This window comes from Geotrypetes seraphini, chromosome 4, assembly GCF_902459505.1.
Source record: "Geotrypetes seraphini chromosome 4, aGeoSer1.1, whole genome shotgun sequence".
NCBI classification, from domain to species: Eukaryota; Metazoa; Chordata; class Amphibia; order Gymnophiona; family Dermophiidae; genus Geotrypetes; species Geotrypetes seraphini.
In genome coordinates this window covers 158,629,870-158,657,520 of record NC_047087.1, presented here as the reverse complement: position 1 = coordinate 158,657,520, position 27,651 = coordinate 158,629,870, and the positions used below count along the sequence as shown (strand labels likewise).

The following is a 27,651-nucleotide window of genomic DNA, read 5'->3' as shown; positions in this document are numbered from 1 at the left end:
TCTCTCAAGTACCGCCCCTGAGATTTTTGTTACCGACATGCATCACTTTACACTTATCCACATTGAACCTCATCTGCTATGTCGATACCCATTCCTCGAGCCTGATTATGTCACGTTGCAGATATTCGGAATCCCCCTGTGTCTTCACTACTCTGAATAACTTCATATCATCCGCAAATTTAATCATCTCGCTCATCGTATCTATGTCCAGATCGTTTATAAAGATGTTAAAGAGCACGGGTCCAAGCACCGAGCCCTGCGGCACCCCACTGGTGACGCTCTTCCAGTCCGAGTATTGTCCATTTATCCCCACTCTCTTGTTTCCTATGCTCCAGCCAGTTTTTAATCCACGTGAGTATTTCACCCTAGATTCCATGGCTCGCACTTTTCCGAAGTAGTCGTTCATTCGGGACCTTGTTGAATACTTCTGAAAATCCAGATATACAATGTCGATCAGATCGCCCTTGTCTATCTGTGTGTTTACTCCCTCAAGAAGTGCAGCAAGTTTGTCAAACACGATCTGCCTTTGCTAAAACCGTGCTGACTGGTCCTCTTCAGCCCGTGTCCGTCAAGGTGATCAGTGATGCTGTCCTTTATCAGTGACTACCATCTTTCCCGGAATCGAGGTCAGACTCACAGGTCTGTAGTTTCCCGGATCTCCCCTCAAACCTTTCTTGAAGATCGGCGTAATATTCGCCACCTTCTAGTCTTCCGGAATCTTTCCCGATTTGATCGACAGATTGGCTATTAGTTGGAACAGTTCAGCTATGGTCCCTTTCAGTTCCCTGATGACCCTTGGATGGATGCCATCCAGTCCCGGGAATTTATCGCTCTTAAACCTATCAATCTGCCTACACACCTCCTCTAGACTGACCGTCAGTCCTGTCAGCTTTCTGTCTTCGTTTCCAGCATATAGCCTGCTGTATACATCTTCTTCGGTAAATACAGGCGCAAAAAAATGTGTTCAGTTTGTCGGCAATTGCTTTGTCCTCTTTTAGTGCTCCCTTTATTCCATGGTCATCCAACAGTTCCACTGCTTCCTTTGTGGGTCGTTTCCCTTAATATATCAAAAGAACGGCTTGAAATTCTTCGCCTCCTTAGCTATTTTTTCCTCGTAGTCTCTTTTGGCCCCTTTTACCGCCTTATGGCACCTGTGTTGATGTTTGTGCTTGTTCCAGAATGTTGTTTCAACTTGACTCTGTTTTAATGCCTCCTGCTATATGTACACAAATGACAGTTCATTTTTAGAATATAATTGCACTGGGCAGAGAGAGAAGTGGTCTGGAAGTTTCTTTGTTATTATTCGTAGTCTCTTTTGGCCCCTTTTACCGCCTTATGGCACCTGCTTTGATGTTGTTTGTGCTTCCAGAATGTTGTTTCAACTTGACTCTGTTGGAATGCCTCCTGCTATATGTACACAAATGACGGTTCATTTTTAGAATATAATTGCACAGGGCAGAGAAAGAAATGGTCTGGAAGTTTCTTTGTTAGTATTCATAGATGGTACCTTACAAAGATCAGCTGAATATGCTGTAATGTCAATGTGCTGTGTGTTTCACCTTTATTGCATATCATAAAGAAAATCTTAAATAGTAACTGAAAATGAAGAAATCTTCATTTGACATTGGTGTATGACTAATTGTGGTGATTTATAGTCTGTCAATACCACTTGGAGTCCTCTCTGTGCTGGCTGAGGAGACATAAAGGAACTCACTATGACATTGTCTAAGTGCCAGTCACTTATAATATAGCTCTGTCTGTGCAGGGGAGGAATACAGCGAGGATGATGTGAATGAACTGGTAAAAGAAGATGACAACATTGAAGATAATGGAAATCAAAATCTCCCCAAGGTTAGAGGCAAAAAAAGCACCAAAAGCACTTTAGTAAGGTGAGTGTCCTGCATCTTCTGACTGGCTACAAGAGGGCTGTGTGTGTGCATAAAGTAGAGAGAGGTGCAACTAATATTGGAAGCATGTTTTATTAATAATAATAATAACTTTATTTTTTCTATATCGCCACAATCTTACGACTTCTAAGGGGTTTACAGCGAAGAGAGCTAGTATTATGAAATTCTGACATCATAGTTCCATCTAATGTATTACTATACAGTGAAGAGAGCTGGTATTATGAAATTCTGACATCATAGTTCCATCTAATGTAGATTGTTACCATAATTCTCAAGAATAGAAGACAAGACTGGCAAACTGAATGGATTATTTAACCAAATATTCAACTAATAAAAGATTTGAGAAATCAGTGACACCCCCCCCGATAGTGCAAGGTTTTACAATAACTAGTATAACTATTTTAAAATTATAGGAAGAAAAAGTGCTAGGTCATAACAAATTACAATATTTAAGAAATAACCATTGATACACTGGTGGTCATAACAAAAACCTTTTCTCGAAATTGTTAAACAAAGTCTAACTGTTAATATGAAAAACTTGATGAAAGTACCATTTATTTTACAATTTTCTCCTTGATCCTAACAAACCTCTTTCGATGGCATTTACCTTCATGGAATATAAATTTCATCTCTTATTAACATGTGAATATTCTCACTTAGATTAATTGGAAAGGCAACAATGACAATTTCTATTTGCTTGAGGTCCCCTTTCCCCTATTCCAAATGAATCTATTTAACTTGTTTGGAAACTTGAAGACCCTGAAAGACATCTCAGTACATAAAGGTTTGAAACAGATTTATTTATTTTAAAACATTATATTCTGCTTAATGCCTAAGTGGATTACAATTAAACAGTGTTCTCCCTAGGGCCTTTTAGCCGGGCGGTCCACCCGGGTAATTTAGATGACCGCCCGGCTATCATCCGCTCGTGAATTCTGCTGCTGCCTTCGCTGCTCAACAGTTTAAAAAAAAACAAAAACGGCTTGGAGATTTCACGCCTCAGCCCGAAGCGAACTTATGCTCTGGGACTCTAACGTGTGCGTGCTGACTTCCCATCTCTTCCCTCCGAAACGGGGGGGGGAAGAGAAGGGAAGCCGGCACGCACATTTTAGAGCCCCTAAGCATGCGTCTGCTACAGGCTAAAACGGGAGACAGGTCAGTGAAGCTTACAATTTGCTCTTCTTGCTGCCGGGTTCTGCCTACTTTCTGTTTCCGCGAAGGCAGGACCCGGCAGCATTTCTCCCAATAGGTCGATCGCGATCTTGGGCCGATCAGCATTCCTCTCCCTGATGTCAATTCTGCCGTCGGAGAGGAAGTTCTGGCCAGCCAATCGCTGCCTGGCTGGGCTGGAACTTCCTCTCCGATGGCAGAATTGACATCGGAGAGAGGAATGTTGGTTGGCTCAAAGCAGGGAGAGCTTAGGGTGGCGGCGGCGGCTTTGGGGCCTGTTATTCGATGGTAGCAGCAGCGGCTTGGGGAGGACAGCGAGGGAGAAAGAAAGAAAGAGGGCAGGCAGGGAGACAGAAGAAGAGAAACAGAAAAAAAGAAAGGGGGCATGAAGAGAGAAAGAAAGGGCAGGGAGAGAGGAAGAAAAAGTTGGGGGAGGGAATGAGGTCAGGAGGAGTGGAAGTATACAGGTTGAAAGCATACAAACTGAAAGAAGGGAAGAAAGATTGGTTGCATACTCAGAAGAAGAAAGTGCAACCAGAGACTCATGAAATCACCAGACAACTAGGTAGGAAAAATGATTTTATTTTAAATTTAGTGATCAAAATGTGTCTGAATTTATATCTGCTGTCTATATTTTATACTAAGGTACCCTTTTACTAAACCGCAATAGAGGTTTTTAGCGCAGGGAGCCTATGAGCGTCGAGAGCAGCGCTGGGCATTCAGCACAGCTCCCTGCACTAAAAACTGCTATCGTGGTTTAGTAAAAAGGGAGGGGGGGAGTATTTGTCTATTTTTGTATGGTTGTTAGTGAGGTGACAGTGCATAGAGTCATCTGCTTTGACCTCTTTGAAAAACCCCTAGAATAGGAATGATAATAAACATTTTCTCTGCGTACAGTGTGCTTTGTGGTTTTTTAAAAATTTTATAACAGAAGGTCCCCTTACTTATCCCAGGACAAGCAGGCAGGTATTCTCACTAGTGGGTGATGTCATCAGACAGAGCCCCGGTACGGACGTCTCACAAGCACGTGTTGCTTGTAGAAACTTAAAAGTTTCTAGATGCCCGCACCGCGCATGCGCCGGTGCCTTCCCGCCCGGAGATCCGGGCGTGTCTCCTCAGTTCTTTTCTTTCCGCGGAGCTGAGAAGTTCAACTTCATCATGCGCTAGCTGAATTCAGTTAAATTTGCCTTCCTTGTCCGCGTTTTCGCTTTCTTTTAATTACAATTAACAGTACATTTCTTTTTCAGTTTAAAAAAAAAAAAAAAAAGAAGATTATTTCCTCCGGCGGGTCGAACGGGCCGGCCACGTGGCTCAGGCCTACAGGCTTCGACCTCGCGGCGGAGATTTTCCGGCCTATGTCCCGGCCAATCACCGGGTTTAAAAAGTGCAGCAAGTGCCAACGCGCGATTTCACTCACGGACCCTCACCGTCGCTGTTTGCAGTGTTTGGGTCCTGACCACATTCCGAAATCGTGCAGGCCTTGCTCTACCCTTACGGCACGCTCATTCAAACGGCGTTGCCTATTGTGGGAATCGATGTTCAAGATGGACGCAGCTAAGGATCCTTCAGCCTCCACTTCATCGGATACCTCCCCGGTTCGGGCGAAACCGGTATCGACCCCTCCTGCATCGAGTGTGGTGAAACCGGCATCGTTCATCCCGACAACATCCACGAGCTCGACGTCGGTGCCTGCCCCGGTCTCCTCGGTTCAGGTACCTCTTCCTTCCACAGTACCACCAGTGGTCATCAAAGTGCCGAAAGCTACTAAGCAGAAGCACTCGACCTCGAAGGAACGCGATGACCGTGCAGGAGGACCCCCTTTCGGTACGGATCCCTCCTTATCGGCTTTGCTACGGTCCATGCTGGAAGCTCAATTCGTTGAGCTCATGCAGACCATCGGACCCGGGCTCATCGCTGCCATACAGGGTGACCTCCCGGTACCGGTCCAAAGGGGCGGTCCGCCCCCTCCCCCTCCTCCACGCCGTTCGACCTCGAAAACCGACGAGGATGAACGGGGGAGGGCGGCGATGCCCATGCGGCAAGCCTCGCTTACCGATATGCCGCCATTAGAGCCCATTACGCCTCCGCGCCAACATGGGACCAGACCTCCGATCGATACTCAAAGCCCTGGGCATAGTCAGGAAGAGTTCTTCTGCACTCCTTACCAGACTTGGGTAGCATCGCAAGAATCCGCATCGCAACCCCAGTTGCGATCCACCGCTTCCAGCCCTATCCACCACTTGGGGGCCTCGGGAGACCATGCGATGCACAGACGATCCCGATCCCCGTCCCGCCACCGAGACGGGCACCGATCAAGACACTCATCTTGGCACTCTTCACGCCATTCGGAGGTGTCACCGCAGAAAAAACTGCAACGTATGGGATACTCCTCATCAGAGGTGTCCCCCCCGGAGGGACCGGAGTACGAGGAGACACCCGTACCCGATTCTCCTTGCCACTCCCCGCTGTCCATGGACCCGGAGGCCTCTTCCTCCTCCAGCCCGTCTCACAGACCGACGCTGGCGGATCAATTGTCTTTCTCATCATTCCTCCGACAAATGGCAGATGATCTGGATGTGACCCTCGACACGGGCTCCCGATACTCAAAAGAGTATCTGGACACCATGCATTTACCTAACCCTCCAACGGAGTCGCTTCGGCTCCCTCTGCATAAATTGCTGGATCAGACCTTCATGCAGTGTTTCAAAACACCGTACTCCATACCGGCGATTCCCAGCAAACTCGATGCTCGATACCGCATCGTGCACCATAAAGGGTTTGAGGGCCCTCAACTCTCCCACCAATCCCACTGGTCGAGTCCTCTCTTAAACGCTCTCATCCCTCTCAGGTCTACGCCTCTGTACCGCCGGGCCGAGAGGGGAGAACGATGGACAAATTTGGTAGAAAATTCTATCAAAACTCCATGATGGCGTCACGGGTGCTGAACTACAATTTCTTTTTCTCTTCCTATCTGGAGTTCTTCTTGCCGGTGCTCCGCAAGTTCACTCCGTTCATAGACACCCAAGCTCGATTCGAGTTCGAGGAAGTGGTAGCCTCCCTCTCCCAATTACGCCTCCAGCTGATGCAATCCTCCTTCGATGCATTCGAACTCTTGGCACGTGCTGCCGCAAGCGCAGTAGCCATGCGTCGCCTGGCATGGCTCCGTACAATCGATATGGATCCCAACCTCCAGGACAGACTCGCCAACGTACCATGTGCGGGAGCTGACCTGTTCGATGAGTCTATCGAAACTGTTACCAAGAAGCTGTCGGATCACGAAAAATCTTTTCAATCCATCCTGCGGCCCAAACCCAAACCTCAACAGTTTCGACCTTCCAGGCCACCCCTGATTTACCAGCGGCGTTACATGCCCAGACAAACGCCTACTGCGAGACAACCTGCGAAGAGACAACCTCCCCAGAAGTCTCAGCAAAAACCTCAGCCACCGGCTGCACCTAAGGCTCCCCAGCCCTTTTGACTCCCCTCCTGGGAGCATAACCGACACCGTTCTGCACCCCTCAGCCTCTCCCATAGGGGGCCGCCTCCATCTTTTTTACCATCGACGGGAGGCCATAACCACGGACCTATGGGTCCTTACCATCATAAGAGAAGGATACTCTCTTCACTTCCATCGGGTCCCCCCGGACCATCCTCCAAGAGAGTATCCTTCAAGCTCGACACAGACCGCCCTTCTTCTTCAGGAAGTCCAAACCTTACTTCAGCTTCGGGCTGTCGAGCCGGTCCCGTCAGACCAATTGAACCGAGGGTTTTACTCCCGGTACTTCCTCGTCCCGAAGAAAACGGGCGACCTGCGACCCATTTTAGACCTTCGGGCCCTCAACAAGTTTCTGGTCAAAGAGAAGTTTCGCATGCTGACTTTGGCTTCTCTATACCCCCTCCTCGAGCAGAACGACTGGTTATGCTCCCTGGATCTCAAGGAGGCCTACACTCACATCCCCATTCACCCGGCCTCCCGAAAGTTCCTCAGATTTCGGGTGGGAAATCTGCACCTACAGTATCGAGTGCTACCATTCGGCCTCTCTTCGTCCCCCAGAGTCTTCACAAAGTGCCTGGTGGTAGTGGCCGCGGCACTCCGGGACAGGGGTCTACAGGTGTTCCCATACCTCGACGACTGGCTCATCAAGGCCCCGTCAGCCCCAGAGGTCACTTCGGCGGTCTTGGCTACAGCCTACTTCCTCCAGAATTTGGGCTTCGAGATCAACTTTTCCAAGTCTCATCTACAACCCACCCAGTCCCTCCCCTTCATCGGAGCGGTCCTGGACACCACTCGACTCCGAGCATTCCTGCCTCTGCAACGCATGGAGTCTCTTCTTCATCTCTGCCAGTCGGTGTCTACTCGCCAAACCCTACCGGCGAGACAACTGATGGTGCTCCTGGGCCATATGGCCTCCACAGTACATGTGACACCCTTTGCCAGACTCCATCTCAGGATCCCCCAGTGGACCCTGGCATCACAGTGGAATCAGACGTCCGATCCACTAACCAAACACATCTTAGTCACACCTGCTCTTCGGCAGTCTCTACTTTGGTGGATGACCTCTTCGAATCTATCCAGAGGTTTGCTGTTGCACTCTCCCCCCCATCAGAAAGTTCTCACAACCGATTCGTCGAACTATGCATGGGGGGCCCACCTGGATGGCCTCCGCACCCAAGGATTCTGGACCAGTGCGGAAAGACTACATCAAATCAATCTACTGGAGCTCAGAGCCATCTTCAATGCGCTCCAAGCTTTCCAACACCTACTTCACGACATGGTGATCCTCATTCGCACAGACAATCAGGCCGCCATGTATTATATCAACAAGCAAGGAGGCACGGGCTCGGCCCTCCTTTGCCAGGAAGCTCTACGAGTCTGGGACTGGGCGGTGCGCCACAACGCCTTCCTCAGAGCTGTCTACATTCAGGGGGAGAACAACGTCTTAGCAGACAAACTAAGTCGTCTGCTACAACCGCACGAATGGACTCTCCATTCCAGCCCCCTTCACCAAATCTTCACACAGTGGGGGACGCCTCAGATAGATCTCTTTGCGGCTCCCCACAACTCCAAACTGCCTCAGTTTTGCTCCAGGATCTACACTCCTCATCGCCTCGAGGCAGATGCTTTTCTACTGAACTGGGGGAAACGATTTCTATATGCGTTCCCACCATTCCCGCTGATCCAGAAGACTCTGGTCAAGCTGAAACTCGAACAGGCCACCATGATTCTAATAGCTCCTCGGTGGCCCAGACAACCTTGGTTCTCCCTCCTACTTCAACTCAGCAGCAGGGAACCAGTACCACTTCCAGTGTTTCCTTCACTACTTACTCAACATCAAGGATCACTGCTTCATCCCAACCTGCAGTCTCTCCACCTGACAGCTTGGTTCCTCTCAACGTAACCCCTCACCAATTCTCACAAGAAGTGAGGGAGGTCTTGGAGGCTTCCAGGAAGCCCGCCACTCGACAATGCTACTCCCAGAAATGGACTAGATTCTCCTCATGGTGTGTTTCTAAATCAAAGGAACCTCAGCGAGCTTCCTTATCCTCCGTGCTGGACTATCTCCTACACCTATCTCAATCTGGGCTCAAGTCTACATCCATACGAGTCCACCTGAGCGCTATTGCGGCGTTCCACCAGCCCCTACAAGGGAAACCCCTCTCGGCCCATCCGGTGGTCGCCAGATTTATGAAAGGACTCTTCCATGTTAACCCTCCTCTCAAACCACCCCCAGTAGTTTGGGACCTCAATGTAGTCCTTTCCCGTCTCATGAAGCCCCCGTTTGAACCACTCAACAGGGCCCCTCTTAAGTATCTCACCTGGAAAGTGCTTTTTCTTGTAGCCCTTACGTCCGCTCGCAGAGTCAGCGAACTCCAGGCATTGATGGCGGATCCACCATTCACAGTATTCCATCATGACAAGGTGGTCCTCCGCACTCACCCGAAATTCCTGCCTAAGGTGGTCTCCGAATTTCATCTCAACCAATCCATTGTACTTCCAGTATTCTTTCCTAAGCCCCATTCTCACCATGGAGAATCGGCCCTTCACACTCTAGACTGTAAACGTGCTTTGGCTTTCTACCTGGATCGCACCAAGCCACACAGAACCACTCCTCAACTTTTTGTCTCCTTCGATCCTAATAAGTTGGGAAGACCCGTATCAAAGTGCACCATCTCTAATTGGATGGCGGCTTGTATCTCTTTCTGCTATGCCCAGGCTGGATTATCACTTCCTTGTAAGGTCACAGCCCATAAGGTCAGAGCCATGGCAGCCTCAGTAGCATTCCTCAGATCAACACCAATCGAGGAGATTTGTAAGGCTGCCACCTGGTCCTCAGTTCACACATTCACCTCACATTATTGTCTGGATACTCTCTCCAGACGGGATGGACAGTTTGGCCAAACAGTATTGAAAAATTTATTCTCTTAAGTCGCCAACTCCCCCTCCATCCCACTGAGGTTAGCTTGGAGGTCACCCACTAGTGAGAATACCTGCCTGCTTGTCCTGGGATAAAGCAATGTTACTTACCGTAACAGTTGTTATCCAGGGACAGCAGGCAGCTATTCTCAAGTCCCACCCACCTCCCCTGGGTTGGCTTCTCAGGCTAGCTACCTGAACTGAGGAGACACGCCCGGATCTCCGGGCGGGAAGGCACCGGCGCATGCGCGGTGCGGGCATCTAGAAACTTTTAAGTTTCTACAAGCAACACGTGCTTGTGAGACGTACGTACCGGGGCTCTGTCTGATGACATCACCCACTAGTGAGAATAGCTGCCTGCTGTCCCTGGATAACAACTGTTACGGTAAGTAAAATTGCTTTTTGTGGCGCTTCCCCGACCGACCGACCGACAACAGCCCCGGTCTGACAAACCTCCCTGCCCTTAACTGCGAATCTAAATTTCCTTCTTACAGCTGCTGTAAGAAGGTAATTTAGATTCGCGGTTAAGGGTAGGGAGGTTTGTCGGACCAGGGCTGTTGTCGGTCGGTCGGTCGGGGAAGCGCCACAAAAGTAAGGGGACCTGGCCGGCTGTGCTGCACCCGGGGCGGGGCGGACCTCCCCCCTCCCTTGGTAGCCACTCGAGCCACGAGGCTACTCCTCCTTACCTACCCTGCCTGCAGCACAGAGCCGAACGGAAGTCTTCCCGACGTCGGGAAGACTTACGTTCGGCTCTGTGCTGAAAGCAGAGCAGGTAGGGAGAAAAGCTGCGCGACTTAGTACATCCAGCCCCGCAGGAACCCCGCGACCCTCGGAGGCGTCCCCACGGGATCCCCGCGACCCTAGGGGGAGTCCCCATGGGATCCCTGTGACCCGAAGGGGGAACCCGCGGGATTCCCGTCGTCCCCGTTCCCGTGCAGCTCTCTACTACACATCCGAAATGTGGCCCTGCAAAGGGTTTGAGTTTGAGACCACCGGTCTAGGCATACTGTTTGTAACCAGCCATCATTTTAAGTATGTATATGCCCTATTTTAGGGGGGGGTGTTAAGTTCTTTTAGCATGTTATTTCATTAATTTTGAGTTAGGTGTTACAATATGTTGTTCTTGGTTTTTAGTTTACACATTATTTATTCTTTTCTATGACATGTTCGCATCGCAATTTTACTCAAAAGTATAAATAGGTATCCATATTTCCATTCAAGTTTCATCACGGTGCTCTGGTTTTGGCTCCAGTATTTGTCACTTCCGTCCACCAGGTCTGGCTCTCCGTTACTGTCTCATATTTTAAAGACTCACTCGTTATAATTAGCGGTGATCCACACGTCTCTTCATAATAGACATGTCCGATTTTAGCATTTGGATCTTAGTACTATGGATTCGTTCTTTTCTGGTTTCCTTTTTATAGTCTGCTTTTTGTCTGGAGTCATTACATTTTATGACATATTTTTGTGGTTATAATTGTATGACATGTCTAAATCGGTCAAGTTATCTATTCTTTGTATTATTTTTTGTCCCCTCATACAGTGGCAGACCACTCCGGGTGCCAGCCCTAGGGGGGTACACAGCTGGCTGGATCCAGAACCTTCCAAGCTGCTCTAAATGGCACCTGCACCTCAGCGCAGCTGCCGTACTTATTCCGAAGCAGAGTCAGCAGCCGCACTGAAGTGCAGGAAGGTCCCGCGATGACTGCATTTGCCGCCTCTGCCTCCGTAAGACGTAAGTGACGTCAGAAGGTGTGGACCGGCAGCTGCAGTCATTGAGGAACTTTGCCGCAACTCCCTGCATCTGCCGGCCCACTCCCTCCAATGTCACTTACATCTTCCAGAGGCAGAGGCAACAGAAGCAATCATCATGGGACCTTGCTGGTTTGGAGGGAGAGAGGAGCATAGAAGGGTGGTGGAGGTAGAAATAGGAGGTCAGGGTGGTATGGAAGGCAGATGCTGATGGAATTGGTGTGCAGGGAAAGCAGAGAGAGACATAAGGGGAAAGGATACTGGATGGAATTGGGTTGGAGGGAAAGAAAGGGGGCAGATGCTGATGGAAGTGGGGGAAGGGAGAGGAGAGAGTGAAATGCCAGACCATTGGAGGAGGGAAGGGAAGAAGATGGATGCCAGAATAATAGGGGTGAAGTGAGAGATGGAAGGGGAATACAAGGAGAAAAGATGCCATACAGAAGGGGCAGAGAGAGGGTAGACAGTGGATGAAAGGAAGAGAGTGACAAGACTATGAGGAAAGCAGAAACCAGAGAAGACAATATGGAAAAAAATTCTATTTATTTTTTTGCTTTAGGGGAGATGCATCGCTGTTTCTGTGGGGTTGCATTGAATGCAGAGTCCAGCTTCTTGGTGGTTCAATTTAACCTTTGTCTACGTTTTTCTATTTTATGCCCCCTTTTACAAAACTGTAGAGCGTTTTTTTTAGCACCGGCCATGGTGGTAATTGCTCAGAATTCTATGAGAGTCTGAACTGTTACCACCATGGCTAAAAACCACATTATAGTTTTGTAAAAGGGAGAGGGGTTAGTTTGTGATTACATATTCCATACTAGGTGAAGGTGTTTTCTGTGTTCTGTGTGTTCGAAAGACATGGTTTTCAGTTAGGATTGACTGTGTAGGATTGATCTGTACTAGTCTGGCTTGTTTAGTTTTACAATGGATGTATTGATGTACTGCTCACTGCGATATGTAAGATGCTGCCTTTTCCTAGGTGCACTCTTTGTGATGTGTGGAGTTACTAAAAATCATGTTTTTCATACAATTGGGGGGGTGTCAAAAAATGATGGGCCTCGGGTGTCACATATGGTAAGTACACCACTGTCTTCATAGTTTATATCTAATCCACAAGCCTGCTTTTAAGACCTACAGGGTATGTATCCCTCTGATTTCATGACAATTTCACTTCTCATGTTATCCATTCTTTTTATTATACAACTTCCCAGATAAGCATCATTCTTTGACGTGACTGGACCTTGAAAACTAACGGCAACAGTGTTCTCCCCAGAAATTTTTTCCAGCCATGAAAAACATTTGCTGCATTTAGTGTGACCCAAAAATCATTTGCTCCGTTTAGTGTACCGGAGTTAAAAAAAATTTGAGAGATGCTGCTCTATACCATTTGAAAGAGGACAACTATCTAATTATTCACGTCTAGAATTGGATACTTCTTAAATTTAATAAAAATATTATGGAACAAGTGTCAAACCTTAAGAAAGGCAGTCATATTGAGCATTGGAAAATAACTAATAATAATTAACTAATACTAAGCTGCGATAGCGGTTTTACCGCTCGCGCAGAATTACCACACGTGCTAGATGCTAACTTCAGCATTGAGCTGGCGTTAGTTCTAGCCGTGTAGCACGGCAATTCTGCACGTGCTAAAAACGCTATTGCAGCTTAGTAAAAGGAGCCTTTAATTTTCCCCACCACCAGATTTCTCCGTCCCGCCCTACCCGGCTACTTTTTCATGCCACCCGGCTGGAAAAAATTTCTGGAGAGAACACTGATTAAACATATATACCTTATCATATGACTACATCACAAACATTGCAAAACTGCTATAGAACTGTTAGCTGCTAGAATATCCTTTAAACAAGAAAAGACAAATTTACAGTTCAAAGAATTTGCTACAAAGATTATCTGTTCTAATGAAATACTTTAAAAACAAATGAGTTTTTAACTGCATTTTAAATGATTTCAAATTATTATTTAATCTTTTTTTTTTCAAATTCTTTATTCATTTTCAAATCTTTCAACAAGTATACAATAATTAATCAAATAATCATACAAATCACTTGTAAAACTTATCCAATAATGCCTTAAGTACCAAAATACCCCCTCCCAACAATAATAGTAAATTCAATCAATTAATATAAATTATACCTCCCCAATCCCACATAATGTAAAAAGGTGTCTAATCATGCGAATATGCAATCAATGGCCCCCAAATCTTTTTAAAATTAGTATAATTTCCTTTCTGTAAAGCAATAATTCTTTCCATTTTATATATATAACATATAGAATTCCACCAAAAGGTATAATTAAGTCTTGTATAATAATAATAATAATAATAATAATAATAACTTTATTTTTCTATACCGCCATAGTCAGGCGACTTCTAGGCGGTTTACATTGTAAGAAGGCTGGACATTCAGCGAATAACAAGTACAGTACAATACTAATACAATACAATAAATTCACATATAATACAGTAGAGTGAGTCCAAATTCAAAACATACAATAAGTTTAAATACAGTACCGAATAAAGAGACTAGATGTAGTACAATAGTCTAAATGGTAACTTACATATTAATTGGAGATCTAAGGGTAATGAGTGTCTGAAAGATTTAGAACATCCGTGAGAGGGGTCTTAGTGGGGAGGGGACCGTTTTAGCCGATGAATTTAGCGAATAGGGTGGTTTTGATCGATTTGCGGAAAGTATTATAAGTCATGTTTGGTTCGTTTATGTGGTTTTTCAGCCAGGTTTGCTGTCTGTTCGCTTGGAACTGGAAGGTTCTGTCCAAGAAGGATTTGTATCTGCAGCCTGTAATCTTTGGGTATGCAAAGATGTTTTTGTTTCTGGTCGTTCTTGTGGGGTTGTATAGGGTGAAGTGAGTTTGTAGGTATGAAGGTGCTAGTCCCCAGGCTTGTTTGAAACAGGTGCAAGCGAATTTGAATAGAATTCGCGCTTCTATTGGAAGCCAGTGTAGTTTTTTGTAGTAGGGGCTGATGTGATCGTTTTTTCTTAGCCCAAAAATTAGGCGAACGGCGGTGTTTTGTATTAGTCTCAGTTTTATTATTGTTTTTTGTGGGATGCCTAGGTAGATGATGTTGCAGTAGTCAAGGAGGGATAGGATCAGTGCCTGTACCAGCAACCTGAATGAAGAAGGGTCAAAGTATTTTTTTATGGTTCTTAGTTTCCATAGTGTGTAAAAGCATTTTTTCACTAGTAAGTTTGTGTGGTCGGTCATAGTTAGGTGAGTGTCAAGAGTGATGCCTAGTATTTTTATGTTTTTGGAAATTGCGTATTCGTGATTATTTATTTTTATCGATGTTCTCGTAATTTTGTCATTGGGACTAGCCAGAAAGACTTTTGTTTTTTCTGCGTTTAGTTTTAGTTTGAAATTAGTGGTCCATTTATCGATTTCGGTCATTGTGTTTGAGAGATTATCTATAATTTCTTTTGTGATGTCGTTTAAGGGTATGAGGATGGATATGTCATCCGCATAAATGTAGTATATTAAATTTAGTTTTTGTAGTAGGTGACCTAAGGAGGCGATATAGATATTGAAAAGTGTGGGGGATAGGGGGGAACCTTGAGGTACGCCTGAAGGGTTTTTCCATGGTTTAGAGTAGTTTCCATTGCTGATTACTCGGTAGGATCTATTTGTTAGGAACTCTTGGAACCATTTCTTTGCCTTTCCCGAGATTCCCATTGCTTCAAGGCACAGTAGCATGATTTCGTGGTCTACCAAGTCGAACGCGCTGCTGAGATCTAATTGTAGGATCAGTGCGCTTTTGCCCTTGCTAAAGAGCTCATAAAGGTGGTTCAGCAAGGAGGCTAGGACAGTTTCTGTGTTGTATCCTTTTCTGAATCCTGATTGATGATCGTTAAGGAGGTTGAATTTGTCTAGGTAATTGACTAGTTGAAGGTTGACCAATCCTTCCTGTATCTTTGTGAAGAGGGGAATGCTTGCTATGGGTCTGAAATTGGATGTCAGTGCTGGGGAGGCTTTCTGATCTTTGGGGATTGGAGTGATTAGTATATGTCCCATTTTTTTGTTTAGTGTTCCGTTTGCAAGGGCGAATGTTAGCCATGTGAAAAGTTCCTTTTTAAATTCTAGGGGGGCAGTTGACATGATTTTAGAGGGACATGTATCAAGTAGGCAGTTAGATTTGGTGTACTTGTTAAATAAATTTAGGAATTGCTGCCAGTTTGGGTATTCGAGGTGGTCCCATAACATGTCTACTCTGGTGTCTTGGTCATGGGGATCCAGGAATTGGAGAGCATTTGCTGTGGATGTGGGTAGAGTTGCTCTTAATTCGGTGATTTTGTTTTGAAAGAAATTGGCTAGGGTTTGTGCTGATGGAGTTTGCTCAGTATCCTTTTTCAGTATTTGTGTTGTATCGGTTATAGTTTTTACTAGTTTGAATAATTCTTTGCTGTTTATTTTTGATGTACCGATTTTATTTGCATAATGCTTAGTGCGTTTTTCTTTGATCAGATTTTTGTATATTTTCATTTTTTGTTTCCAGTTTGTCTTGTCTGAGTCATTGTTTGTTTTTTGCCAGATTCTCTCCAATTTTCTTAGTTCCTGTTTGGTGGTTAGAAGTTCACAGTCAAACCATTCGTTTGGTGGTCTATTTTTCTTTTTGTATGTTTTATATGGTGCTATTAGGTCTAAGAGTTCTTTGCTGTAGATTTCCCATGATGCGGGGAAGTCTTGAATTTCATTGTTTATGGGTTGTAACTCGTAATGGGTCCAGAATTCGGTTGGGTTAATAATGCCACGGGTGGTTACTGTGTTCAAATTTGCGTTTTTGTGTTTTTGATGTGTATTCTGTTTCTGCCAATGTAGATTGAACTTGCCAATGAAATGGTCTGACCAGATACATTTTTCCCAGGGACCTGAGTGGTATTGTATTTTGGGGGTTAGTATTTCTTTGTGGGAGAAGGTGATTAGATCTAGTTTGTGTCCTTTTTCGTGGGTTATTTCTGTGTCTGGGTTTGGAAAGTCCAGTGACATAAGGAGGTTGGCGATTTCAGTTATTTCTGGTTTTGTCTTTTGTTCTAGGTGAGTGTTTATGTCACCCAGAAGCAGGTTGTATGAGCCTTTTAGGTTAGATAAGGTAAGGAATTCGGCGAATTCTTTCCAATTTCTGGTAATATGCTGAATGGCAACTCCTGTCATTATCAATAGAAGTTTATTAATATTTGCTGAAATTTGGCTCTTTGATCTCATCAATGTTCCAAATAAAATTGTATCATAGGATAGGGCAACATGATTCTCCAATAAAGAATTAATTTGAGACCAAATTGACTTCCAAAAGGCATTAATACAAGGACAAAAAAAATTTTAATGATCCAAAGTCCCTTCTTCTAGATCACAGTTCTTCAACCGCCGGTCCGCGGACCAGTACCGGTCCGCAGGAAATTATTGCCGGTCCACGCAGGACCAGCAAGATTGACTCATTTCAACTTCCTGCCGGTCCGCGCAGGACCGACAAGATCAGCATCGGAAGCGTGCGCTGGGCCGGAGAGATCTTGGGGAGCCTCCGACAGTGGCTTTCTCCCCTCTCTGCAGCTCTCCTTTACTTCCCAGCGCAGCGATTCACGAAGGCAGCCTCGGGGCTTTTGCTGAGTCGCGGTTGCCTCTGATGATGCAACTTCCTCTTTCCTCAGAGGCGGCGCGACCCAACAAAGGACCCGAGGCTGCCTTCGTGAATCGCTGCGCTGGGAAGTAAGAAGAGCTGCTGGGAGGGGAGAAAACCACTATCAGTCTGGGAAGCTGATGGGGAGGGGAAAAAAGGGACAGCTGCTACTGGAAAGGGAGAAGGAGAGATGCTTCTGGGAGGGGAGGAGGGAAAGGAATCTGGGAAGCTGCTGGGCCAGGAAAAAAAAGGGACAGCTGCTACTGGAGAGGGAGAAGGAGAGATGCATCTGGGAGGGGAGGAGGGAAAGGAATCTGGGAAGCTGCTGGGCCAGGAAAAAAAAGGACAGCTGCTACTGGAGAGGGAGAAGAAGGAGAGATGCTTCTGGGAGGGGAGGAGGGAAAGGAATCTGGGAAGCTGCTGGGCAAGATAAAAAAAGGGACAGCTGCTACTGGAGAGGGAGAAGAAGAAGGAGAGATGCTTCTGGGAGGGGAGGAGAGAAAGGAATCTGGGAAGCTGCTGGGCAAGGAAAAAAAGGGACAGCTGCTACTGGAGAAGGAGAAGGAGAGATGCTTCTGGGAGGGGAGGAGGGAAAGGAATCTGGGAAGCTGCTGGGCTAGAAAAAAAAGGGACAGCTGCTACTGGAGAGGGAGAAGGAGACGGAGAGATGCTTCTGGGAGGGGAGGAGGGAAAGGAATCTGGGAAGCTGCTGGGCAAAATAAAAAAAAGGGACAGCTGCTACTGGAGAGGGAGAAGAAGGAGAGATGCTTCTGGGAGGGGAGGAGGGAAAGGAATCTGGGAAGCTGCTGGGCAAGGAAAAAAAGGTACAGCTGCTACTGGAGAGGGAGAAGGAGAGATGCTTCTGGGAGGGGAGGAGGGAAAGGAATCTGGGAAGCTGCTGGGCAAGGAAAAAAAAAGGGACAGCTGCTACTGGAGAGGGAGACGGAGAGATGCTGCTGGGAGGGGAGGAAGGGAAGAGAGTTACTGCTGGACAGGAGGAGGAGGGAAGGGAGAATGAAAAAAGGAAGGAAACAGCTGGCAGAGAGATTAGAGGAGGGGAAGGGGAGACACAGGCATGAGAAAGTAGAGAGATTGATGATAGGAAGGGGTCAGCAGAAAAATAAGCAGAGGGACAACGATGATAGATCTGGTGTAGGAGAGATAAAAATGAAGAGAGCAGTGAAGCTGGAATGAATCATGTAAATAGGAGAGAGGGGCACAAGCTGGATGGAAAGGGGAGAGGGACATAAGAAGACAGATACCTTATGGATGGGGAGAGGACAGAGAGTGGATGGAAGGGGCAGATGCTGGATTGAAGAGACAGAGAGGGCATACGCTGGAAGGAAGATAGTGAAAAAAAGATTGAAAGCAGAAACCAGAGACGACAAAAGGTAGAAAAAAATAATTTATTTCTATTTTGTGATTAGAATATATCAGATTTGAAATATATATCCTGCTAGAGCTGGTGTTAGACATAACTGGGGACTGCAAAACCCAGGCAGTGCTTCTTTAGCTTTCAGTTGGCTTAGGGCGCTCTCTGACCAGGGGACAGTTGCCCTAGTTGCACTCCCCTAAAACTATTCCTGTCATGTGTTACTTCAGTATTCTGTTAGCATGATATTTCTGTGTAGCATTCTGTAATAATTTGGCTTGTTCAGTTTTCTTGATAGTAGAGGGGATATATGTGAAGGGGAGGTGAGACAGGGGTTTTGTTGATCCTTGCTCTGAATTATTTGTATTTATAAAATGACAATTCTACAGAATATTGTTTCTTTTTATACTTTAATAAAATACATTCAATATAAAATCATAACTGAGGCTTGTGTGGATGGGATCAGATGATTTGTGGGGACTGAGCTCGCGGAGAAGGGGCGGAAACGGGATTTTTAAATTTTAGTCCTAGTAGTTTGCCGGTCCACAAAATAATTCTTTTTTTTCTGCCGGTCCACAGGTGTAAAAAGGTTGAAGAACACTGTTCTAGATTACAGTGCCAACATCTATTAGACTTAGAGCTATCTAACTTTTGTAAACGAACTGTGGTCCAAAAAGCCCTATGTAACAAAAAGAACCAAGTTTGTCTCATAGTTGCCGACACTGTACATCTAATTCTCCAAGACCAAATTCATGGCTATTGAGATGCAGAAATTTGCGGCTTAATCTCAATGCTCCAAATGTCTCTAAGACCAGTTTTTTATTCAAATAACCATATATCAATTTATACCACTGAGCGGCTTGGTGTCCCAAGAAATCCGCCTGAAAGCATAGGAATTCCAAACTATAATGATTATTAAGATCTTTCCATTCAGGGAACCCCTCCTGAATAGCCTGCTTCAGTTGCAACCATTTAAAACTTTGTTATTTATGTTGCAACTGTGAAAAACTAAGCAGAGTACCGTTTGAAATAACATCATTTAAAGTTTGTATTCCTGCAGTGATCCAATGCTTCCTGACAATTTGAAATCCGCCAATTTTAATCTTGGAATTTAGCCAAATGGATTGATTTAATGATTTAGAAATTGGAATAGGTGATAAATTATTAATATATCGTAAGGTTTTCCAGGTATCAATCAAAATTCTATTTTCTTTATATTTATTAGGCATTTTTATACTAAGAAGATGAGCAAGATGTAAAGGAAACAGGAGTCGCCACTCTAAATACAACCAATCTGGGACATTTTCCATGAGCTCTGGGAGGACACAATACATACCCTGTCGTAAAATCTTAAAGAACCTGGTAAAGCGTTCCATAACTATGGACCTGCTACCAAAATAGTAGTAGACCAATACTAATTTTCCTAGCTCTAGCCGCTTTCAGTCCTCAGCAGGTGCCGCCTCTCAGAGCCAGTGATCCAGGCAGTGATGCTGAGGTCCCAGGCAGAGCCAGACCACCAGTTTGTTCCATTTCAACCTTAATGAAAGCACATGGCTCTGGGTCCGGATTGATTTCCCTGAGGATAAGGGGACGGCTCTCAGACTAGGTAGAAGCCTGCGCACAGATCTTGATTGATCATTCAGATCAGTTACAAGCTCGAATTTGCACAGTATTTGACGGACTAGTTGGTGAACTCCCCTGTGGGGTATCCAGAGAAAGCAAGCAAGGTTGTGGCTGCAGCTCAGATGCTGTTTCTGTCTTAGAGTTGGTCCTACCCCAAGATTCAGGTATAGGCACATTCTCCATATACTTCGGTGTACCCTACAGGGCTCAGCAAGTGGAAATCCCCTGTGGATCCTATTTCACATGGAGACAGTATAAGTCATAGTGGTGGCAGCTCTGGGAAGTGTCTGGCTTCTCTGGATCTGACAGAGCTCTATCTGCTTAATCCTATATTTCCAGACCACAGAGTTCCTGAGGTTTCATGTCCTGGAAAACCATTACCAGTTCTTGGCTTTTCTCTCTGGGCTGGCATTAGCATTTCGCATGTTAGCCAAAGTGATTGTGGTGGTAGCTGTCATGTGCAAGATGGGCTTGCAGGTTCAGCCATACCTGATTTAGAACTTCATCATTCCCAAAAAGGGGAACCAACAGTAGATCTTGTAGTCGGGGTCCTGCAGATCCAGAATAGAATAGTGAATTTCTGAAAGAGCCAACTAATTCAGTCACAATCTCTGGAATACCTTGTGGGGGGTGTTCAACCTAGCAGATGGTCATGTCTATCTCTCTTAGGCATGCAGACAGAAGCTTTGTACTCAGCTAACGAGCTTGATGGACATTTCAGCTCCATCTGCTTGGCACTATAGAAGAGGTTTCCTGGGCAGAAACTCACATGTGTCCTCTCCAGAACACGTTTCTATTTTGGTGGTCACCAGAATTGGACTCCCTGCAGATGCTCCTACTGTGGACACTAGTAGCCCAGGCCAGGATGGACTGGTGGCTCTGCTCGCAGACATTGTCAAGGGGCATGCCCTTCTGAATATCTAGCTAGGTATTTGTGATAATGAATCACTGTAATGGACACCTGATCCAAGGCTGATCAGCAGATTACAACTTTGAGACATATGTTTGGCATTGCAGACTGCAGAAGAGTCTGGAGCTGTTCGAGTCTTCTTGGTCAGTGCTATAGTGGTGGCATATGCCAGTCACCAGGGAGGCACCAAGAGTATGCAGCTGAGTCTGGAAACTCACTCGCTGTTCAGTTGGGCGGAGCTTCATCTTCAAACTCAGCAACACATGTAGCAGGAATGGACAATCTCTAAGTCATTTTCCTCATCAAATACTGAACCTGGGAAAGCAGATGCTGTCTGCAGCAGTCTTCCAAGCCTTTGGTTGTCTCTAGGGTTGTCCAACATTCAATCTGATAGTGACAGGAAGACATAAGAAGGTGGCCAGATTTTTTAGTTGAAGATCCGAGCCCAGAATCACAGGTCTCATCCAGCCGTGGCTGAAGAGTGAGTTCTTATATGTTTCCTCCATAGCTCATGAGAGGCTGGAATCTTCTCAAGATTGCAAACCATCTGAGCAAAATCATTCTACTGGCTCCAAATGGGCCACGCAGACTATGGTATGCAGACCTAGTGTGTCTTCAGACAGGCGCAAAATTCAGCCTACAAGTACTACTGGACTTTCTTCTCAGGGACCATTTGGTCATAGAAGTTCCACATCACTTTGCTCTTACAGCATGGCTCTTCAGCGCATGGTGTTAGCATGCAAAGGATTCTCAGAAGTAGTCATTGCTATTCTGCTTAGGTCCAATTAGCTGTCTATGGTCTCTGCCTATGCTAAGACATGGAAATCTTTCCAGCATTGGTGCATTAAGGTAAGGGAATGGAGGAATATTTCTCTGCTCTGGTTTCTGCAATGTTGGCCTTCCTCCAGGTTGGCCTCATCAGGGGACTTACAGTGGCGTCCCTTAGAGTCCAAGTAGCAGGACTTTCTTTTTTTAGTTCTTGTATCCGAAGAGCTAAATTGGTGTCTCATCCGGACATAGCCAGATTCCTAAAGGGATCATTGCATCTCAGACCACAGTAAACCTCTCTTCCCTTCATGGGACCGTAACAGGTTCTCAGCCTAGCTCCATACAGGCCACTGCTGGAAGCATCTTTGATGTACCTAACGCTCAAGCGTTTTTTCTTGTGACCATTACCTTGGCAAGAACATTCTTGGAGCTGTAGGGCCTTTCTTGCAGGAAACCTTTCCTTAAATTCCCTGAAGCTGGAGTTTCTTTGTGCAACGTCCCATCTGTTTTTACCAAAGGTTGTTTTGGAGTTCCATGTCAATCAGGTAGTCAGATTGCAGGCATTCCAGTCCATGGGTTCCAAGAAGAACATCCAGATTCTGAAGAAGTTGGTCAGTAGAAGAATGCTTCTTCAGTATATTGAGGTCACCAACAAGTTCAGGCTATCTGATTTGCCATTTCGCAGCCCATTCCTTGAGTGTTCTTATGTTCTTATCTCTTCGTTCTGACAAATCCAGCTAGGCGCAGTTCACTGACTTCCAAGGTCACGATTTCAGTGGTTCAAATTTTTATGTGGATTATTTAGTCATTTTAATAAAACCTACATCTTGGACATCAATTCTCCGCAAGTTTTTTGTTTTGGTCTGTTTTCTCTTGTGGAGGAATTAGGGTCAACTTTCTTGTCTGGTTTATATTTTTGCTTTGACCCATTATGGCTTTTTTTTGGATAACTCATTATGTATGTATTTTGATGTACCATAACTACATTTTTATGACTGCCTTTATTACCTTTTCTGGTAACTGGATGCCTTATTAATGTCAGTCATAATGGAAGTTACTGTAATTTCTCATGCTTCATAACAGTTCTCCATCCTCTCACGTAGTATGATTTATAGATACAACTGCTTAAAACTATTAACATTACACACATTTTATTATACTTGGCACACATACCCTTTCTGAAACACTTCTCATTGATTCAATCTATCCTTCATATGTTTCACAATTCATAACACTGATACATAACAAAAGAGCATGAACATAACAGGGAAGACGAAGCATCTCAATAGTGAGATTTCAATACAGGCCACAGTAGACCAGGTTTCCTTAAATACATAGGAGGCTTATTTTAAAGATTGCAAATTATCCATGCAAACTGCTGAGAGCAAGTTGTAAATAGATATGACAAATATTGTTTGAAATATCTGTATGCAAATGCCAGAAGCATAAGAAACAAAATGGGAGAGTTGGAATATATTATACTAAATGAAAAGATAGATATAATAAGCATCTCTAAGACCTGGTGGAAGAAAGATAACCAATGAGACACTGTCATACCGGAGTACAAGCTATATTGTAGTAATAGCATGGATCAAATTGGTGGAGGTATAGCGTTTTTTTTTTTTTAACTGTTTATTTTATTATTTAAGTATTTTTATTGATTTCAATATAATGTCAAGTGTAACTTGTACTGAAAGCAAATTTAACCAAAACATATACAATCATATAAATCCATACTTAACAGATGTTAAGCAATTTACAAAAATAATTATTATGGTGAAATTAGCTCAGGTCCTCTTTAGATCCAAGAGTTTTATTAGCGAGAAAAACAAGAAAAAACAACCAATATTAAGAAGTAATGCTATTCCTATAGATCGGGAATGGTGTTACTATTTCTTTTAGAGCTCAAGATTGAATTTTCTCCTTGTCCAGACGGGACATAGCCACAAAATTGGTCAAATGTTGAGGCTCAAAGAATACATATTTAGTAGAGTGATAACGGACAATGCACTTACAAGGATGTTTTAAATAGAATGTAGCCCCTAGTGAGGTGACCCCCGGTTTTAAAAGAAGAAAATCACATCTACGTTTTTGCGTTTCCCTTGAAACATCAGGGAACATTTGAATTTTACAACCAAGAAATTCCTTCTGTTTGTTCTTCAAAAATAGTCTCAATAGCCAAGATTTATCAATTGAAAGTGCCAATGTAGCAACTAAAGTTGCAGGTGTAACCACCTCCGTGTCTGACTTCTCCAGAATCTCGGTAATATTCAATGCTTGTCCTTTAGTAGTCTCAGGTTGCTGTTGGTGTGGAGTTTTGCTAGGGAGATAGTACGCTTGAGAAAATGGTGGAAGATTACCTTCCGGAACTTCTAAAATTTCTAATAAGTATCTCCTAAGCATATCTCTAGGTGTAACCATAGTTATTCTTGGAAAGTTTATCAGTCTCAAGTTGTTAATGCGCGCCTCATTCTCTAATGACTCTACTTTTCTTCTTAGATTCAAATTATCTTTAATTATAGTTTCCTGGAGTTGTTTTACTGAAACCATATCCTGCTGGGTCTTTTGAAGTAAATTATTAGAAGAAGTCATGTCCAATTTTAATTTTTCTAATTCTTCTGAATGGTGAATAAGTTTATTTTCAATCTGTTGGAAGTTGGGACTAATTACCTTCCCAAAATTTGCTACCAGGTCCCAAAGGGCTTCTAAGGTCACCTCAGCAGGCCTATTCCAAAAGGAAGCTTGTATTGAAGTGCATAGAGTCTCATCTTCCTTAGGATATCCTGGGTTTTGTTCCTTCTGATTCAGTCCTCCTCCTGCCGGGATCTCCATTTCCAGGCTCCCCGATGTTGAATCGTCTGCCTCTGGGGATAGTACTGCCCCTTCTTCAGGGTTTCCTGGCCCCTGGGAGAACTGGCCGACTGTGGTGAAGGAGGTGGTGCTCTGATCTCCGGGCTAAGGGTGGTGTCTGGCCCAAGAGAGACCTCGCCGGTCTCGCTCGCACCTGGGATCTTCAACGGGCTAGCAACTGGAGTCACAAACGCAACTCCCTGCATCCTCCGAAGCAGATCCTCAATGTTGCCAAGAGACGGACCCTCGGAGCGCCGCGAGGCACCAGCAACGCTCCTGCCTCTCCTCTTCGGCATCGCGTCCCAAGAACGAGTGCAACCAAGCTGGAAACAGCAGTCGCCAGCCAGAAAACAGGTAACTGGAGCGCTTCGGTCGGTGACGTGTACCCGATCACTCAGGCAGCAGCCATCTTTGATCTGTTTATTTTAATTATAATGAAAAGCGCATAATACTGAACATTGCAATGAAATCACATTTCAGCACAAATAACAGAAAACAAAAAGTTGTACTGAAGAACAACCTTCTAGCTATGACCTCCAGTACCTATTTAGAATTTAGAAGACATTTAAAAAGTACTTGTTTACTAAATATTTAATCAACTAAGCTATTCCATTCAGTTGTAATAATTTTTTCTTTTGTAAACCGCATAGAGTTTTATGGTCCTGTGGTATAAAAGCCTATTGTTATGTACACTATTACAGCTGCCTGTGCACTTTTACTGCACTTGTTCCAGATGGCACTGCATTTCGCCAAAGTTCTGTGGCTTAACTTCTTGTAATTTGCATCTTCTTTGACCCTCTTCTGAATTAGACACAGCAATCAAGTTCATTGTGTGGGTATGACAACAATGGTGAGATGGAAGTACATACTCTGTTGCTTCTACATCTGTAACTAAAGAGAATTTTGTCAGTGATACAAAATTTGGACTGGATCTTCTCGAGTGTGGATGCAATCAGGTCAAAAGTATGTTGTCCTCACAAACGTGAACATGCCAGTGCTGATCTCGATCCAGTGTATGGTAACTCCAAAAAAGCTTCTGTAATGGGAGGTCCATATCTCAGCTGTTGTGCAGACTTCGATCACAAGTTACAGCTTATTCTAAAGGTCGTCTGTCGTATTAAGATACTGGCCGCAACGTGTTCAGTAAGAGCCTTGCGAATCAATACAGTTTTGGTTGGTTAAAGACCAGTGACCAGCTGAATGAATTCTGGTGACTTGACCACTGAGAAGGCTTGCATGTCCCCAATAACAAAATTCCCCTTCTGGGGTTCTCTCTAGTGTTTAGGGCCTCTTAGCCACTTCAGAGACCCTTTTTATTACTCATAAAATTTGGGTCCCTTTAAGTATGCAATTAGCCCCTTTAAGTATGCAAAAACAGTCCAGCCCTTTATGAAGCAATTCTTTCAGCTCAGTAGAGCCCATTTGGCTGCCTGTCACCACATAAAGCCAATACATGGGTAGTTACTGTAATGCACTGTGGTGAGATAAGAGAAGCGAGTTGAATTGGAGGCTTAATGAGTAAAATAGTACAAATGGAAATTCCTCGTCAATTGTTCCTCATGCTATGTAAACAGTAAAGCAAAAATAACTTGTAAATTTTTAGTAGTTACTAAAATAAAGTAACTAGCTGCTTAGTTTTTTTTTACATTGATAGTTACCTAAAATGTAACTAATTACAATAAGTAGTGTTACTGTAACTAGTTACTACCCAGCACTGTAACAACTCCTCTGAAAAGGGGTTTCCAACATCTGTTCAAAATTAGATTTAGAGAGTAAGCAGCATTGAAGGAGTCTGGGACTAGTTTTCCTAAGTGTTGAACTAGGTTTTCTCCTTAATAAATAATTGCAGACCTAACTTATCTCATGGTCTAGCCTGCCTGCACTGGATGTTGTATCTGGGCGTTTTAACTCCTTATGGTTATCTCAGCATACACAGTATTGTATTCCGCCCTCCTGGACATGTAACAGAAAGACTGCAGGGTTTAGATAAGTGACCTGCTAGTGTGAGCTTAGGACCAATGATTTTTAAGAAAAGTAACACGTGAGAAGTTTTTTCTAGAATTCAGTTGTATAGCCAAAAAATTGTATAAATATCATTGTAACTTCCTGGTTTTGGGACTTCGGAAGCTTCCAGCTTGGGGGCTCAGGAGTCACATATGCTGAATAAAACATCTGTGCTTTTTTCAAGTCTCTTAAGTTTTGTGGCTGACCAAAGTGACCTTTCATTTGGCAGCCGAACAGGGACTTGAAGGTCATTTGACCACCGGTCACTCGATCGGTCACTTGTGTCGTCTAAGAGCTGACACGTCTGCCTAGCCGGCTTGGTCCTCTCTTGGGATCAGTGGAACTCGGGCACTTTGACCAGCTCAATTGGTTAATCCAGTCCTGGTTTAAAGTGCAGGAACTGATATTTGTCCAAATTTTGAGTGGCCACTCATCTGGTAATTGCAGAAATTGATCACTTCTGTCCTGTCTCTCTTTCTCTACCTAGTAAAGCTACTTGATTTGTCGCTGAAGTCGTGGGGAGGGATTCTAGGAACTGTTATTTTCTGATTGGATAACTAAATTGAAGTCTTTTGTGTTTTGTGTATTTGAGAGTGTCAGATGTCCTTGTGGACGAAGCGAGTGCGGACCTGTTAGTACTGCATTTCCCTAGTCCGGAGACGGGCAGAGTCAGGAATACAGGGAAGTGTTTTTGTTCTCCATTGCACAATAGGGGATGTCAGTTTACCTATGGGGACCCCCTTGATACAATGTTAGTTAATTTTAAAAAGGGATTTGGCTCTGATTATGGGATTATGGGACTTAACAGATCAACCCTTATTCGTCTGTGCCAGTTAGAATGGCCGACGTTTGGTATGGGCTGGCCCCCGTCTGGCTCCCTGGATGAGGATATAACCCGTCAGGTATTTATCATAGTAACCCAACCTAAGACTGGCCATCCTGATCAATTCACCTATATAGATGGTTAGATTTAGTCCGCAGCAAGCCTTCTTGGCTTTTCCCTCCTGTACCCAAGAAACTCCAGTCCCAAGTCCTCGCCATCAGGAAGACTGTCAATGAGCACTATCATCCTTTGAGTCTGACCCTTCAACTGACATACTTGAAATACCCACCGCTCCTTCTTATTCGGCAACACCACAGCCCATACCCAATCCCAGTTCTGTCTCCCTTGCTCAGCCTTCTGTTTCCCAGCCTGTACAACTCCCTGACCAACAATATTACATTAGTTCAATATGGATAATACCA

The 27,651-nt window shown here is 44.7% G+C and overlaps 1 protein-coding gene across 7 annotated transcripts in view; it reads left to right on the top strand.

The window, feature by feature from the left end:
* CFDP1 (craniofacial development protein 1) overlaps positions 1-27,651 on the top strand; it is a 534,880-nt gene that overhangs the window by 211,952 nt on the left and 295,277 nt on the right. For all 7 annotated transcript variants that reach the window (XM_033941184.1, XM_033941183.1, XM_033941180.1 and 4 more), the window contains exon 3: positions 1,766-1,889. In XM_033941184.1, coding sequence (XP_033797075.1) covers positions 1,766-1,889 — 124 coding nt within the window. The remainder of the gene's footprint in view (positions 1-1,765; positions 1,890-27,651) is intronic.